This window comes from Hyaena hyaena, unplaced genomic scaffold (assembly GCF_003009895.1).
Source record: "Hyaena hyaena isolate Hyena2069 unplaced genomic scaffold, ASM300989v1 scaffold_339, whole genome shotgun sequence".
NCBI classification, from domain to species: Eukaryota; Metazoa; Chordata; class Mammalia; order Carnivora; family Hyaenidae; genus Hyaena; species Hyaena hyaena.
The window spans coordinates 15,130-30,623 of NW_024080971.1; the positions used below are offsets into that span (position 1 = coordinate 15,130).

Below are 15,494 nucleotides of genomic sequence, written 5' to 3' on the forward strand. Positions count from 1 at the left end.
CGGGGGGGGGGGGGGGGGGGGGGGGGGGGGGGGGGGGGGTGGAGAGCGACCCGACCCGCAGACATCTGGGGATGCCTCTCCGAGGAGGCAGGGCGCCAGCAGGGCTCCAAGGGAAGGGCGGCGGGACCAGAGAGGAGGCTGCAGCGGGCACTGCCGGGTTGGGGGAGGCGGCGCGGCTCAGCTTACCGTTCTGCTTGGCCGTCTCGTAGTCCTCCTTGCACACCAGCCGCCCGTCCTCCATGAGGTAGAACTCGTCCCCGGTGGCCAGCTGCCGGTTGCAGATGATGCAGGCGAAGCAGTGCAGGTGGTAGACGAAGTCCTGCGCCTTGCGCACCACCTGGGTCGGGGGGATGCCCTGCTGGCAGGCCGTGCATTTTGTGCCGAAGCGCCTGTCCGGGCAGCAGGGAGAGTTAGAGCTCAGTGGGGGAGTGGGGGGGAGGGGTTCTGGCTGCACCCCCCCCTCCTCTCATCTCAGCCCCTCTCCCACCCACCACTCCGGGTTGTCCATGGACATCAAAGCCGGGCCACCCGTGCTTACCATCCGGTGCCCCCTGCCTCCGGCCAGCCTCACTGCTTTGTGCCCCGGGCTCTTTCCCCACAAGAGGCCGGATCAGAGCGAATCTCCCGTGCCTCTTCCGGGCTGACATGCCGGGGCTCCCACGTGCCCAGTAAACACCCGTCTGAACCCCTCTGCCGGCTGGATGTTCCTCCACATCCTGGTCTTCGACGTTGTGGTGAGGCCTGGAGGACCCGCCCCTCGGGACAACTGTGTGTGTTCACGGGCTGGTGTGCAAAAGGCATCCAGCTAACACCTTCAAGCTCCCACAAGAAGGGCCAGGAAGGAGACAGCACGTGCCGGTGTCCGCACTGGGGTTCTGGAGAAACTTGACTTTGGCAGCAAGAGCAGGGCTCTCCCGAAGGCTTCTCTCTCCTGCCTCTCCCCTCCGTCTGGCACACGCCAAAGCCCCCTCCGTGCCGGCCTCCACCCCCTACCCATGCACAGTCCCTGAAATGTTCCAGTCTGAGGTGGGCCCAGGAATCTGCCTTTTCACACCCCTACACCATTCGGGACAAGGAGTCCACAGACCTTGGATTGCACCGTGCTGCTCTGGCCCTCTCCCCGGTCTACACCTTTCTGGACCAGCACTGAGGCAAGAGGAAGGTGCCTGCCGCCACCCCGAGCCAAGGGTGGGAAGGCAGGAGAAGTAGACACGTTGAAAATATAGTCTGGTGGGGTCATTTAAGCCTCCTTCCCATGCTGCCCACAGACGTGGAGCCACACCGGTGGTCATACAGGCCAGAGGCGAATCTGGGGCCAGTGTAGACATGGGTGATGAAGGGGGTGCTCCACTACAGGTGAGCTTTCCTTCTTTCAGGAGGGAGGCAGGAGGGGGTGGAGAGGCAGGGGCAGAGTTTAAAACAGCAATCAACCTAATTATTCATGACATTTCACACAGCAGAACTTTATCTTCTTCAGGATGAAAGACTTCGCCTAATGGATCTGGGGAAGGTTTGATTTTAATGGTCCTTTTAACTAATGTTTATAGGCAGCCTGATTTCCCCTGAAAGGACAGTACATATTTCATCCACATTAATACCAAATAAATTAATTATGGTCATGGCTATCATGATGAATCCCAGATTAATGCAGAATGATGGGTCTCTTATGCAGTAATGATACCTGCTGAGGGCCGCAGGGGCCTGGGGCAGGCGTGGCCAGCGAGTGGTGGCTTTAGCAGCTCCCCTCCCGGGAACATAGTGTCACAGAGAGAGAAGCTGGGGCGGGAGGTCTCTAAGTCTAGAAACGTGGCTCAGGGGACTGCTCTTCTGAGACGAGGTCTGAGAGGGGTGTTGGGGTGTGAGGGGCTGGGGCGTCTAGCTCGGAAGGACCCCAGATCCCTGGCCCCTGGAAAGCCTCTTGGTTTGGTGAGGAGGAGGTGGGGGGCACAGGAGTGCACCTCCAAAGCAGGTGTTCTTAGCCGGAGGCTCAGGACCGGCTCTGCAAACCACTGCAGAGTCATACACACTTGTGCATCATGAAGGGTTTTATAAAATTTTCAAAGGCACACAGGACTCACAAAAGGAGAGTTAACACTTGTCGAATGAATAAACCAGCAAATCAAGAGCCATGCCGTTAGAGGAGGTACACGGAGATGGCTAAACCCGAGGATGGAGAACAAAGTATACTGTCGTTTCTAGAAAGTTCTACACCTCCAAGAGCACCGGTGAAGCTGGGCTTCTTCAACAACTGCTGTCTAATCAGGTCACTTGTGTTAAAGGGGCAGGTAGGCAGGCACCCAGTTGTATCTTGTGTGAGTATGTGCGTGCATGCATGTGTGCGTGCGTGTCTGTGTGTGTGTGTGTGTGTGTGTGTGTGTTTGAGGGACAAAGAGAAAGGAAACCTGTGTGTATATGTGTTACTAGAGTGTGTTTTCAAAATGCCTGCAGTTTGTGTACCCTACCCAGGCCAGTTCACAGAGCAGGTGTTGAAAATGAAACTGTGCCTTCGGCACCTTCCCAGAAACTCTCCCACATAAAATGCTAAAAGTCCATGGGGTTCCTGGGTGGCTTGGTCGGCTGAGCCTCTGACTTTGGCTCAGGTCATGATCTCACGGTTTGTGGGTTCGAGCCCCGTGTCGGGCTCTGTGCTGACTGCCGGCTCAGAGCCTGGAGCCTGTTTCAGATTCTGTGTCTCCCTCTCTCTCTGACCCTCTCCTGTTCTCTCTCTCTCTCTCTCTCAGAAATAAATAAAACATTAAAAATTAAAAAAAAAAAATTCTAAAAGTCCGGTGTGCAAATCCTTTGCTGACGATACTGGAGCCAGAACAGCTCCAGAGAGTTCTCCAAAAATCAAGTCTGATCTTGTTGAGGTGCGGAGGGCTTAAGGGGAGGCTCCAGAACCAAGTGAAGACCCCCGTGGCAGTGTCCTTGGAGAGGACCACGTCTCTCTCACCACTAAGAAGTAGACTGTGGCTGTCAGTGACCAGAAACCCAGTTGACACCAGAGCCCCAGAGACATGAAAGATAACGGGGGTATAAATTTAATCTACACACCGACAGTGATTCATGTATAAGGGTGGCAAGTGCACAAGAAAAATGAAAAATAAATGGACTTTCCCACCAGCGTTTTTTAGCAATTGAAGCAATTTCCCTGATTGTGGGATTTATACCGATGGTAAGTGAAAGTTGCTCCTTATTACCTTCTTCCCCTGGAGCCCAGCCAGCAGGACCCTCAATGAGGGGACCGTGTGCATCCCCTTGACCCACAGGGCTCTCAGTGCCAAGGGGCACCCCCGCCACCTGCTGGTCAGAGTCCATGGCCCCAGAAGAAGGGGGGCTGGTGAGGACACTGTCCCCAAGCCCCAACTGTGAACTTGGCTGTTACACAGAGAGGCAAAGTCTAACCAACCTGACCAAATTTGAAGGATGCTGGGGTGGGGGCAGAGCTGGATGCCAGCCAAAGAAGGGGCTTTGTTTTTTAAAAAATGTTTTACTTATTTTTGAGAGAGAGAGAGAGAGGATTGAGTGGGGGAGGGGCAAAGAGAGAGGGAGACAGAATCCGAGGCAGGCTCGCAGCTCTGAGCTGTCAGCACAGAGCCCAACATAGGCCTCAAACTCACAGAATGCAAGATCATGACTCAAGCCAAAGTCAGACGCTTAACCGACTGAGCCACCCATGCGCCCCAAGGAAAAGGCTTCTGAGGGGTTTCCCAGGCAGTGCCCCCTTCCTCCTGTCCCCGAGCACCTCCTGTGCGCAGGGCCCTGCCTTCTGGCTGCAGCCTGCCGTGCCCTGCTCACTGCAAGGACCATCTCCCTGACCAGGCCTCCAGGGACAGTCGGGTCTCCCCAGGGAAGGCAGCTGGAGCCGATCCAAATGACAAAGAAAATGCGAGGAAGGACTTGCTAATGGCCCACATTCCTTTCCTGCTCAGACCAACATCACTGGAAATTCTCTTAACCCAGCCCAGCATGTAGTTGACAGGCACCAGGGACCCACTGAGCCAGCAAAGGAATGAATGCATGAATTCCTTAAAAAGTGTGTTTGGGGATGATTGGGTGGCTCCGTCGGCTAAGCAACCGACTCTGGGTTTCAGCTCAGGTCATGATCTCACGGTTCATGAGTTTGAGCCCCACATTGGGCTCCATGCTGGCAGTGTGGAGCCTGCTTGCGATTCTCTCTCTCTCTCTCTCTCTCTCTCTCAAAATAAATAAATAAACTTAAACAAAAACAAAACAAAACAAAACCGTGTGTCTGAACCACTGGGGAAGGACACAGAACATAAGAACTCCCATCAAAAGCTTTTCCGAGAAAGGACTCAAACCCAGGTTGCAATGAGGCTGCAGTTGACAAAAACACAACTTTGTGTCCCACTTTGTGCCATCATCATGCACATTCGACAGATGTCACCTGTGTGCCCAACAGAGAGGCAGGTATTATGACACCTTTTAGCAGATGAGAAACTGAGGCTTGGATTAGTGAGGTGCCGGCCCCGGCTCACAAAGGCAACAAGAGAGAGAACCAGGGCTTGAACTCGTGCTTCTGACAGCTCTGCTGACTCGTGGCAGGCGTCACAGCAAGCCTCCGCTGCCCCTACCCCAGAAGGGAACTTGGGGAGAAGAGCCCTGAGCAGCTCTGAGCCCCAGAGCATGAGACCCCCCAGACCTGCACTGCAGGGGCTGCCCTGGGACCCTTCACCTGGGAGGTGTCCCCTCAACATGGAAACTGACGCTGCTCACACCTTCCACACTTTTGCACCATGGCGGGCATCACGGGCCTGGACCATTGGCTGGGGAAACACACCAGGCCAACATCCAGGGGCTGCCTCTGACCCAGGCAGGGGGCCAGGCCCGTGTCCTCAGTCTCACCCTTGACCCCAGTGCTCAGCCTGAGCTCCCGTCTGCCCCTTTACCTGTCCACCCCTGCTGCTATCGACAAGCCTGGTGGGACCACTTTTGGGGGGGGGGTGCGGAGGACAATCCAGAAAGAGGACAACATGCAGGCCCTGCAGACACCACACATTCTAGAAACAGGTGCACATAAATCCTATACCACGGGTGTTCTGGCACATCCTGATTTTAAGTTCTGTCTTATGATCCCAAGTTCCATATTCTGGCCACTGGAATGCAATTAACAAAAGCAGTTCCCAAGTACTAAGCCCCCACTGTGCATCCCTGTGCGTGCACACCTGCGCTAATTCACAGACCACTCCCTGCTACCTCCTCTGGTAGCCATCCCAGCACCACCTCCCCCGCCCCCCCCCCCCGTGAATTTAGTTCCTGTCCTTCCTGCCATAATGCATGGTGACTTCAATAGCCACACAACAGTCCTTTCTGCCCCTGCTCCCTCAATTCTTTCACCTCTTCCTCTGAAGGTCATGGCCGCTACTCTTCCTCAGCTGCTCACTCCCCGGGTCCAGCCAGACCTTCTGTTGGCAGGAACTGCAGCGCCTCCAGGGGTACTTTCCAGCCATCACACCATCTTCTGGATCTTCTAGTTCCCTCCCCGAAGCACCAAGCCCCACAGCTCTACGGATGCAGGGTCCAGCTAGTGCTCCCACTGTGCTGTGCACGGGACCTCGCTCCCCTCCAGCCTGGCTTCCTCCTCACCCAGCAAGGCATCCGCGGTCCATCTTACTAACCCCTCCCTTGCACACAGCCTCACCTCCCCAACCCACTCACCACCCTCTGCCTTCTCGGCCCAGCACGGGACACACCACCTCACTGACTAGGCTCAGTTCAAATCTGTGACCCGTGTCGCAAGAGGGCCCAGGAACCACAGCGCACCTCGCTAGTGCATTCACCCTCCTGTGCTCCCACACACCTCCTCTCTCCAGCCCCCCCCCCCCCCCCCCCCCCCCCCAGCTTCCCAGCCAGCGGCTTCCTGCTTCCCGGAGAAGAGGAGCACCCAGCAAACACCTGCCATGTGCTCCTGCTATTCTGTCCAGCCACGCATTGGCCCTGCCTTCCCTCCACTTCTTACCCCAGAACCACCTGTGCTCCCATTCAAGGCCAACTGCCCACTTAGGCATGGACTCCCTTTCTTCCTGCCTAATAAGATCATTCCTCCAGGGGGCGCCTGGGTGGCTCAGTCAGTTGAGCGTCCGACTTCGGCTCAGGTCATGATCTCACAGTTCATGGGTTCGAGCCCCACATCAGGCTCTGTGCTGACAGCTCAGAGGCTGGAGCCTGCTTCGGATTCTGTGTCCCCTTCTCTCTCTCTGCCCCATCTTTGTTCATGCTCTGCTTTTCTCTGTCTCAAAAATAAATAAAACATTAAAACAAAACAAAACAAAAAAGGATCGTTCCTCCAGCAACTTTTCCTGGTGCCCCCCATGTGATTAATTTTCCCTCTGGACTAGATGCTACCCAGCAGCGTACAGCATGCTATTATTTTCACCACTTCAGAAAACCCTCTCTTGGGGCGCCTGGGTGGCTTAGTCGGTTAAGTGTCGAACTTTCGCTTAGGTCATGATCTTGCGGTTGGTGGGTTCGAGCCCCGCGTCGGGCTCTGTGCTGACTGCCAGCTCAGAGCCTGGAGCCTGTTTCAGTCTGTGACTCCCTCTCTATCTGACCCTCCCCTGCTCACGCTGTCTCTCTCTCTCTCTCTCTCTCTCTCTCCTAGAAATAAATTAAAAAAACATAAAAAAAAGAAAGAAAGCCCTCTCTTGACCCCACATCTCCCTCCATCTACCACCCAGCTTCTCTACTCCCTTTAAACCAAGACTCCTCAAAAGAAGGGTCTACATGCAAGATCTCTAATGCCCCTATTCCCACTCTTCTCTCTCTCTTTTTTAAGTTTATTTATTTATCTTGAGAGAGACAGAGTGAGCAGGGGAGGGGGGAAAGACAATCCCAAGCAGGCTCCAGCGGTGGAGACCGACTCAGGGCTTGAACCTATGAACCACGAGACTGTAACTTGAGTTGAAACCAAGAACCAGATGCTTAACCAACTAAGCCACCCAGGTGCCCCCCCACCCCGCCACTCTTCTCTTGAATCCACTCTGATAGTTAATTTTATGTGTCAACTTGACTGGGCCATGGGGTGCCCAGATATTTCATCAAACATTATTCTGAGTGTGCCTGTGAGGGTGTTTGGGGATGAGATTAACATATGAATCAGTACATTGAGTAAAGCAGATTGCTCTCCCCACTGTGGGTGGGCCTTATCCAATCAGCTGAAGGCTTGAACAGAACAGAAAGGCTGACTCTCCCAAGAGTGAGAAGAAATTATTCCTGCCTGACTTCCTTGAGCTGGCACATGCTTTTTCCTGCCTTTAGACTTGAACTAAAACATCAGCTCTTCTTAGGTCTCAAGCCTGCTGGCTGTTGGACCAGAGTTTACACACTATCAGCTCTCCCGGGCCTCCAGCTTGCTGACTGCTGATCTCAGCGCTTCTCAGACTCCAAAATCACATAAGCCAATCCTTATAATAAATCTCTTTATATTACACACACACACACACACACACACACACACACACACACACACCCTGTCGGTTCTGTTCTCCGGAGAGCCCTAACTGATACACACTCCAGTCAGGGTGTCACCCACCAGTCAACCCAAACTGCACTTGCCAAGGTTACCCATGACCCCAGCATTGCTGCCCCATTGGTCAGGTCTTCCCTGACCTGCCGATGGCTCTCTCCCTCCTCCTTAGAACACTGTGCTCACTTGGCTGCAGGACCAGCTCTCTGGGCTCTGCCCCCCCGCCCCGCCCCCAGCCTCTCCTCCACCTACCCCACCCACTGGGGACTTTACTTCTGCCTCTCCCCCAGACCTCTCGCCTAGCTCAGACTGGTATATCCCACTGTCTCCTCAGCTTCTCAGCTTGGATGTCTGAAATCAAACTCCTGATCCTCCCCAGAATCTGCACCTCCCCCACCCTGCGTCAGAGACGGGTGATTTCATTCTTCCAGTGACTAAGGCTGAAAGCCTTGCACACCCCCACCCAATATGGCAGCAAACCCTGTTGGCTCTAACCCAAAATTCACTCAAGAATTGGACCACTTCTGACCATCTGTACCTCTGCCTCCCTGGTTCAGGCCTTCGTCACACCTTGCCCACAACTAACGGCTCTCCTGGCTTCAGCCCTTCCCCCACACAATAGCCATGGTGGTCCATCTACTCCCCTGTTCCGCACCTTCCAGTGGCTCCCCCTGGCTCAGGGTAAGGGCTGGCGTCCCTTCACTGGCCTCCAAGACCCTCCACGACTACCCAGCCTCCTGCCCTATCACTCGCCTGCTCACTCGCCTGGCCACCTTGGCTCCTCGGGCTTCCTCAGCTTGGAATGCTCTTTCCCCAGATACTTACATGGCTCACATCTGCATTTCCTCCAGGTCACCGCTCAAATGTCACCCTCTCCAGGGGCATTCCTTGACCTCCCCCATGCCCCATCCAGCACCTCCTTCCATATCTCCACTGGACGCACCTCCCAGTTCTTGCTCATTCACCGGATCTCTCCACACCAGCAGGTGCTGGACCTGCCTTGTTCACCGCCGAGCCCAGTGCCTCCAGCACTACCTGCCCAGGATGCGTGTTTGGCCCATGCCCGTGGTGTGCATTAATCCCCATCCCCCATTTGTACATGAGGAAGTGAGTTCAGAGAGGGTAGGATTGTGCTAGAGACCACATAGCCAGAACAGTGCAGTTGGGCTTTGAACCCAGTGCTCTTCCTTACTTGGCCATCAGGGGGCAGCCGGGGAGGGGTTAGCCCAGGCCCGCGCCAGCGACCGCGTGTGGGGGCTGCCACGGCCCAGTGCACTGGCCTGAGGAAACAAAATACTGCATAACTTAATTTTATGCTTTAATTGCTCAGTGGTGATTTACTGCAGGCTGTATATTTTTTTCCCAGCTGACAGTTCCCTACATGTATTTCTTTTATCTATCACCACTCTTGACAGGTAAGTTGCTGATATTTACTGTTACTGTATGTACCAATATTCCCAACATATATCACCACCACAGTCATGTCATGGGCACATAAAGTTCTGCCCCAGAGCGGCCAGCCTTCTCCAGACATAGACAGGGGCCATATTTGGAGAGGGCCTGACCCCAGGAAACGTTAGAACCTTGGGGAGTGGGAACACAGCACCCCCACAACATGTGCTCACACGTACACCTCCCAGACCCACTGGAACTGCCCCCGCAGTGCCTTATTTTTTAAATGTTATTTATTTTGAGAAGGAGCAGAGAGAGAGGATCCCAAGCAGACTCCATGCTGTCAGAGAAAAGTCTGACGCAGGGCTTGAACTCACGGACTGCAAGATCAAGACCTGAGCCAAAGTCAGACACTTAACTACACAGCCCCCCAGGTGCCCTGGGGGGATTTAATATAATGCTTTTCTTCATAAGGAACATTCAATGTTATTCTGAGATGGATGCTACTAGAAAAGCTTTAGAGCCAGGGACCCGTTCCTACCCCTTCATTTAACACAGAAAAAACTGGGGCCCAGAGAAGGGTAGTAACTTGTCCAAGATCACACAGCTCAGTTAGTGGCAGAGAAGGGGCTAGAGTCCAACTTCCCCTTTCCCTCAGCTCTGGCCCCCTTCACCCGTTCCCAGCTGGGGGTGGATTTGCTTCCCAGGAGATAATGGGACATTGGATTCAGATCCCACCTTCCTCTACAAAAGTCCAGCCCACCTCCCTTAGTTTTGGCTAGCACGCATCTGGCACATAGTAGGCAGGCAGTTTCACATGAGCTCTCTCATTTAACCTGCACACCAGCCCTCCCCCATAGGTGTCACCACTCCCTTTTCCCTAATGGGGACAGGCTGGGAGCTGTCACGGCTCAACTACACTCCCCCTGCTTCCCACTCCTACCTCCTGGCACCTAACCTGCTTACTCCGGGCTAATTCCTCTCTGCCCAGGCATTCACTCTGCTGTCCCCAAGCTGCCCTGTGCAGAGGAGCCACCTGGGATGTCTGCTTACCACCAGAGGAGCCACCCGACTCCTGACTCCAGGCCCAGCAAGGCCCCTACTCCTTACCCCACCCCCCCGTTGTGTTCTCAGCCCCCTGTGGCACCCGCAGGTCGCTTGTTGATTCTCGAGTCCCTCAAGACCGGAGGACCCATTCTCAGTGGTGGAGTGGCAGGGCCATTCAGGGACGGAGGTCCCATCCAGCTCCTCCCACCAGACCGACCTGCTGCGCGGACACATTGCTCAGGCCACAGAACCCAGCTCTCGCTCACCCGTGGCTTCTCCTCAAGTGGGGCTTCCAGGGCCACGGAGCCAGAGCCACGGGCCAGCCACTGGCTCTCGCGGGACCCTCCTGCGGGACCTGGGCCAGAGAGCCAGCAGGAAGCGAGGTGGAGCCGGGTCACAGCTGCCAGGTGCTGGGCTGGGGGCTTCGGGGGGCCTGGCAGGAAGAAGCTTCCGGGGCTGCACGGAGGGGAGCTGACCGGGGCTGAGAGAGGGCAGAGGCAGCGAGGACAGAAAGGGCTGGGAGCCCGTGACTGAACGCCTGGGGTGGAGGTGAAGGAGAGGGAAGGTGGCTGAGCCCCAGTGAGGAGGAGACGGGGGCTGCCACTCATGGGTCGGTATCTTTTTCTGGGATAAAGAGTCTGCTCCACACGTCCCCCCCCAGATCCCTCTTTGCTTGGGGACCTGTTTCCACAGCTCCGACGCCATCCCCCTCCCAGGCTGATTTGCAACCACTTGGCTCCAAACGGATTCCCCAGGGCCGAGAAGTCTCTGAGCTGCAGGCCCCACAGGCATCAGGAGGCCTTCGCCCCAGGCTGGGCTCTGGGAGGCCGGGCTCTGGGAGGCCAGGCAGGCGCAGCTGAACCTGGGCCTCTGGGGCCGGCAGACAATCCTTGGACTCATCACGGCCTGATATACGGCCTCGGGTCCCCGGGGAAGCTGCTCCGCTAAGTAATTGCTTCTGCCTTGATTACAGGCCTTCGCAAATGACTGCGGGCCTGGTCCCACCAGTGTGTTTGAATCTTACAAATGTCCACATGCACAGACACTATCTGGACCATCTGATCGTTTACCTTAAAAGGTTTAATTTGCTTAGCGAGGGAATTAGACTATAAACTATTCAGAAATTATGGAAAGTCACACATCAAAGAGTCCCTCCCCCTGTGGGTCCCTTAAGCACATTTTGCTTGAGCGCATGTGTGTGCGTGTGTGTGTACACGTGCACACGTCCATGCGCATGGAGGGGAAGGCTAGCAGGTGTGTAGTTGCCAGAAATAACACTGGCTCACAAGGACCTGGACCCAGACTGGACCAGCTATCAACCCCAGAACTGAGGTGGCCTCTTCCTCAGAGTAAAAGCTGCCTGGAGGCGGCCACACAAGCACAGGCTGGTCCCTCCTGCCCGAGCCAGGCACCCCACTCTGGGAAGAGAAGGCTGAGGGCTGCGGTCACCGCCACAGAGCTCTGGACCACACGGGGAGGGATGCTGTCCCCTGGGGAGGGCTTGTGGTGGCGCCTCACCCGCCCCCCACGGCCAGGCAGACAGCTGTTGCAATCACCTGACCTGCCCCTAGACACAGGCAGGTGGACACAAGTCCCGCCCCAGGACCCCTGTCTTGTCTGCAGCCTTTTGTAGCCTCTGACCCCACGAACCTCCTTCTCTCTCCTTTTCTCCTCCCTCCATGCATCCACCATCAGGTCCTTAATAAGAATAACCCCGAATAGTGACGACAACTAAGCACTCCCTAAGTCTTACTGCATCCTCACGGTAACCCAGAAAAACGGAGATGTTTATTCCCATCCCTTTTGGAGGCGGGACGGTGAGGCTCAGAGATCGAACGCCCCCGAGGCTGGATTCAGACCCCAAGCCGGGCCGCTCTGTGAAGTCCACCTCGCAGAGAGGCTGGCCGGGCCCTTGCCCATATTACCTGATTTCTGGCGGGCATCTGCCCAGCAGAGGGGTGGAGGCCCTGGTCACCAGAGTGACCGGGCCAAGGTCACTAGTGAAGACCAGGCTGGAGCCAGCAAAACCGCCCTGCGTCCCCGCCAAACGCAGGGCGTGCTGCAGCTGAAACAGGCTGTTCTGAACTGCGGGGATAAATCAGCATCTCCCGGGCTCCCAAGGACGCAGCTTACCTGCCCTTGGCCGGCAGCCTCGCTGACGGCCTGGAGATTGACTGGCTGGGGGAGGGGGCACCGGCAGGAATGGAAGCGCCTGGCCAAGCGCACACAGCTCCCCGGATGAGCCATGAAGCGGCCTTCTATCCCACCAGGCCCTCAGAAGTGACCATCGCTGCCCGCCCTGCAGGTGAAGGCCTCAGGGGGCAGGGAGACACCCCCGGGGATGCAAGAAGCTTAGACAGGAAGCCCCTGGAGTGGCGGTCACTCTCAGAACACCTACTCCTCCTCTCCCCCAACTCCCCTGGGGCCGGCGTGCAGGTGTGAGCACAAAGCCCTGGTGGCCAGGGACACAATGGCCTGGAATGTTCTCGAAAGCTATGCTTTACCTAAATGCTGCTCTCTCTTGGACTCTAGCGTGTTTGTTTTCATAGTGTCATAATTGCTGGTTTGTTTCCTAAATCTTCATGTAAATCCCCACAGCATCTTCAGCCTGTGGTTTATTCCCAGCACACCGCAGTGTCCCCTCTGAGCTCTGCTGGGCTACCCTCACCTCCATGTGACGTTAAACATCACCTCAACAGGAAGGGCTCAAAGCTGAGGGCTGGGGGCGGGGAGGAGGGAGGCCTAGAGATGCCAGCCCAGGCCCAGTCCCAAGGGTGGGCTCTGACAGCCTGGCCCTTCAGGGCTGCAGGTCAAGTGGTCACACGTTGTCGTCATCGGGGTCAGAAACCCAGAGACCCTGATGAAGACATGGTCTCCGAGCTATTTCCTTCCCATTTCACAACAGCTCTGTGCATTACAATGAGCATCTTCTACAGATAAGCCAGCGAGGTTCAGAAAGGCCCAGTCACTTGTTTGCTGGCAAACAGCTGGCACAAGACAGCACAGGAATTCAACTGAGCACCGTCTGGGTTCATCAAACCACTCTGTTCATAAAATAACTCCCTTTTGTGAAACCCTCCTGGGTCCCAGCCCTTCTGAAGCAGGCACCATTAGCATTCCCATTTTTGGTGAAGAGGACACTGGAGTTCAGAGATGTTAAGGAACTTGCCAAAGGGGACCCAGTGCTTGAACCAGTTCCTGGAGCAGAAAACCTGTGCTGTTCACTGCGCTTCAGAGTAAGGGAGCTGCCAGGCCCCTGCCTGGACCCAGTCAGCGATGAGGAGGGGACCCAGAAGCTCTTCTCCCAGACTCCTGCCCTCCCCAGGCCTTGGTCTCTCTGTAAGGAGATGCGGGACCCGAGACACGGGGGACACGCAGTCCAGAAAGCACTTGCTTAGCAAATGCAGCCCACAAAGTTGTTGGCTCCTCAGCTTGTGATTCATTTGTAACAGCCTTGGAACCACTTCGTTAGTCGACTCCGTGCCTCTCCTGTCTCAGGCTTTTATTTCCTGTGGAGAAAGGCAGCCAAGGACCCAAGAGGCAAAAATGACAACAACAGCAAAGATCAGCCGATGTTACTGAGCAAGACAGAAGTCAACAGCCCCAAGAGAAAAATGCAACAACCACAGAGTACAACCTTCCAACAATACTTCTTTCTGTGTGCACACATCAACATCGCCCTCTGCTGCCAGCCACCGGCATTACCACGTCTCGCGGGCCGAAGGCCGGTGGAAGGCTGACCCGGTCCCACTTCTGGGGTATCACAATGCCTGCAGCAAGGTACTCCTCACTGGACAGTCTTGATTGGGACGACTTTGCACAGAACAAAGGATACCCCTTGGAGTGATGCAAAGCAGTGGCCTTTCCCCTTGTTATGGGCAAAGAGATTTAAAATACTGATCCTGAAAATTAGAACCACAATGCTCATCAGTGAGGTCAATGCCCCTCTGAGCAGGGCTATGGGGCAGGGATCTGCAAAGGGCAATGATTTTTCTTTCCTTTTTTTTCTTCAAGGAGGGTAGAGTAGAGGGTCTCCATGGCTCTGACCAGGCATCTTCCAAATCCCACAGCTGAGAGCATACTGAGATCTGACAGGTGAATTCAAGTGCATGGCGCCACCCTTCCCGCTCACGAGGCTGCCGGAAGTGACTCTGGAAGCCTGTGTGGGACAAGGGAGGAACTCAGGGCTCCAGGGACTGCCCTGCCCCTCCCCCCCCTCATATTCTCTCTGCTCCCAGGTACCCTGTGCACCATCTGAAGGCAGGTGCCTGGTGATGCTTCATGAACTGGAATGAGGAGGGGACCGCCGGCTCTGCAGCCACGTTACAGCCTGAGCCCCAAGTGGGCAGTGGGTCTCAAGATCCCCGGGGGCGGGGAGTGAAGCCAGTCTGACCCTGGAGGACTGACTCCCTCCGTGTCCTCACCTAGGACTGTGACCTGTTATACCAAACTGCACCTGTGGCTGTGCCTTCCTGCCCCAAACAGCCCCAGTCCCGAAGGGGTCTGTGAATCCAAGTGTCCTCCCTGGGGGCCTTCAGGCAGGCCCAATCTTCAGTCTCCATTATCAGCGGGAGGATCACCTCAGCCTTAAACTTCTCTCCACACAGGATGCCTGCGTGGCTCAGTCGGTTAAGCATCTGATGCTTGATTTTGGCTCAGATCATGACCTCACAGTTCATGGGGCTCGGCACTGACAGTGTGGAGCCTGCTTGGGATTCTCTCTCTTTCCCCCTCTCTCTCTCTCTACCCCTCCCTCACTCACATGTGCTCTCTTTCTCAAAATAAATAAATAAAACTTTTAAAAAATTTAATGTTTATTTATTTTTGAGAAAGAGAGAGACATAGTGTCAGCAGGGAAAGGAGAGAGTGAGAAGGGAGACACAGAATCTGAAGCAGGCTCCAGGCTCTGAGCCGTCAGCACAGAGCCCCACACAGGGCTCGAACTCATGAGCTGTGAGATCATGACCTGAGCCAGAATGAACTGTGAGATCATGACCTGAGCCAAAGTTGATCACTTAACCGACTGAGCCATGCAGGAGCCCTGAATAAATAAAACTTAAAAAAAAATTCTCCCCACACAGCAGTTTATCACAGAATGAATGCCCTGGACTCAGCACTGAACCCATGGCCGCTCCCCTACTTCACAAGAGGATTCAGCCCTGAGGGTGGGTCACTTTAGAAGCAAGGCAATCCTGTGGAACAAGGACAGCAACTGTGACTGAACCATGGGCCTCCAGGACCCACAGGACATCACGTGAGGGACAGAAGAAACTGGCCACCAAATATGCCGTAAATTCGCCATCTGACCAAACCCAGTGATGGCCTGTGGGCAAGGCCAGGCGCTAATGCCGGGGACAGAAAAATAATAAATACCTAATAAGCCTTTCCTCAGGCCAACAGGAAAGATCAAATAGGTGCAGGAAGAGTGAGCCAAACGAGGCATCTCAGGGTGCCCACCCGCTGGAGAGCTGGACACGGCCATGGAAGGATGGGGAGACCTGGAGAGGACAGACATCATCCCTGGAGCATAAAATAGCCTGGGTCGGGGCCTGCCTGGGAGAGGGGGCAC

General features: G+C 55.3%; 1 protein-coding gene across 1 annotated transcript in view; it reads right to left on the minus strand.

Annotated features, from left to right (window-relative positions):
- Window positions 1–15,494, minus strand: part of LHX4 (LIM homeobox 4) — a 42,939-nt gene that overhangs the window by 7,788 nt on the left and 19,657 nt on the right. Inside the window, exon 3 of the mRNA XM_039249511.1 lies at window positions 187–389. Within this exon, the coding sequence (XP_039105442.1) occupies window positions 187–389 (203 nt within the window). The remainder of the gene's footprint in view (window positions 1–186; window positions 390–15,494) is intronic.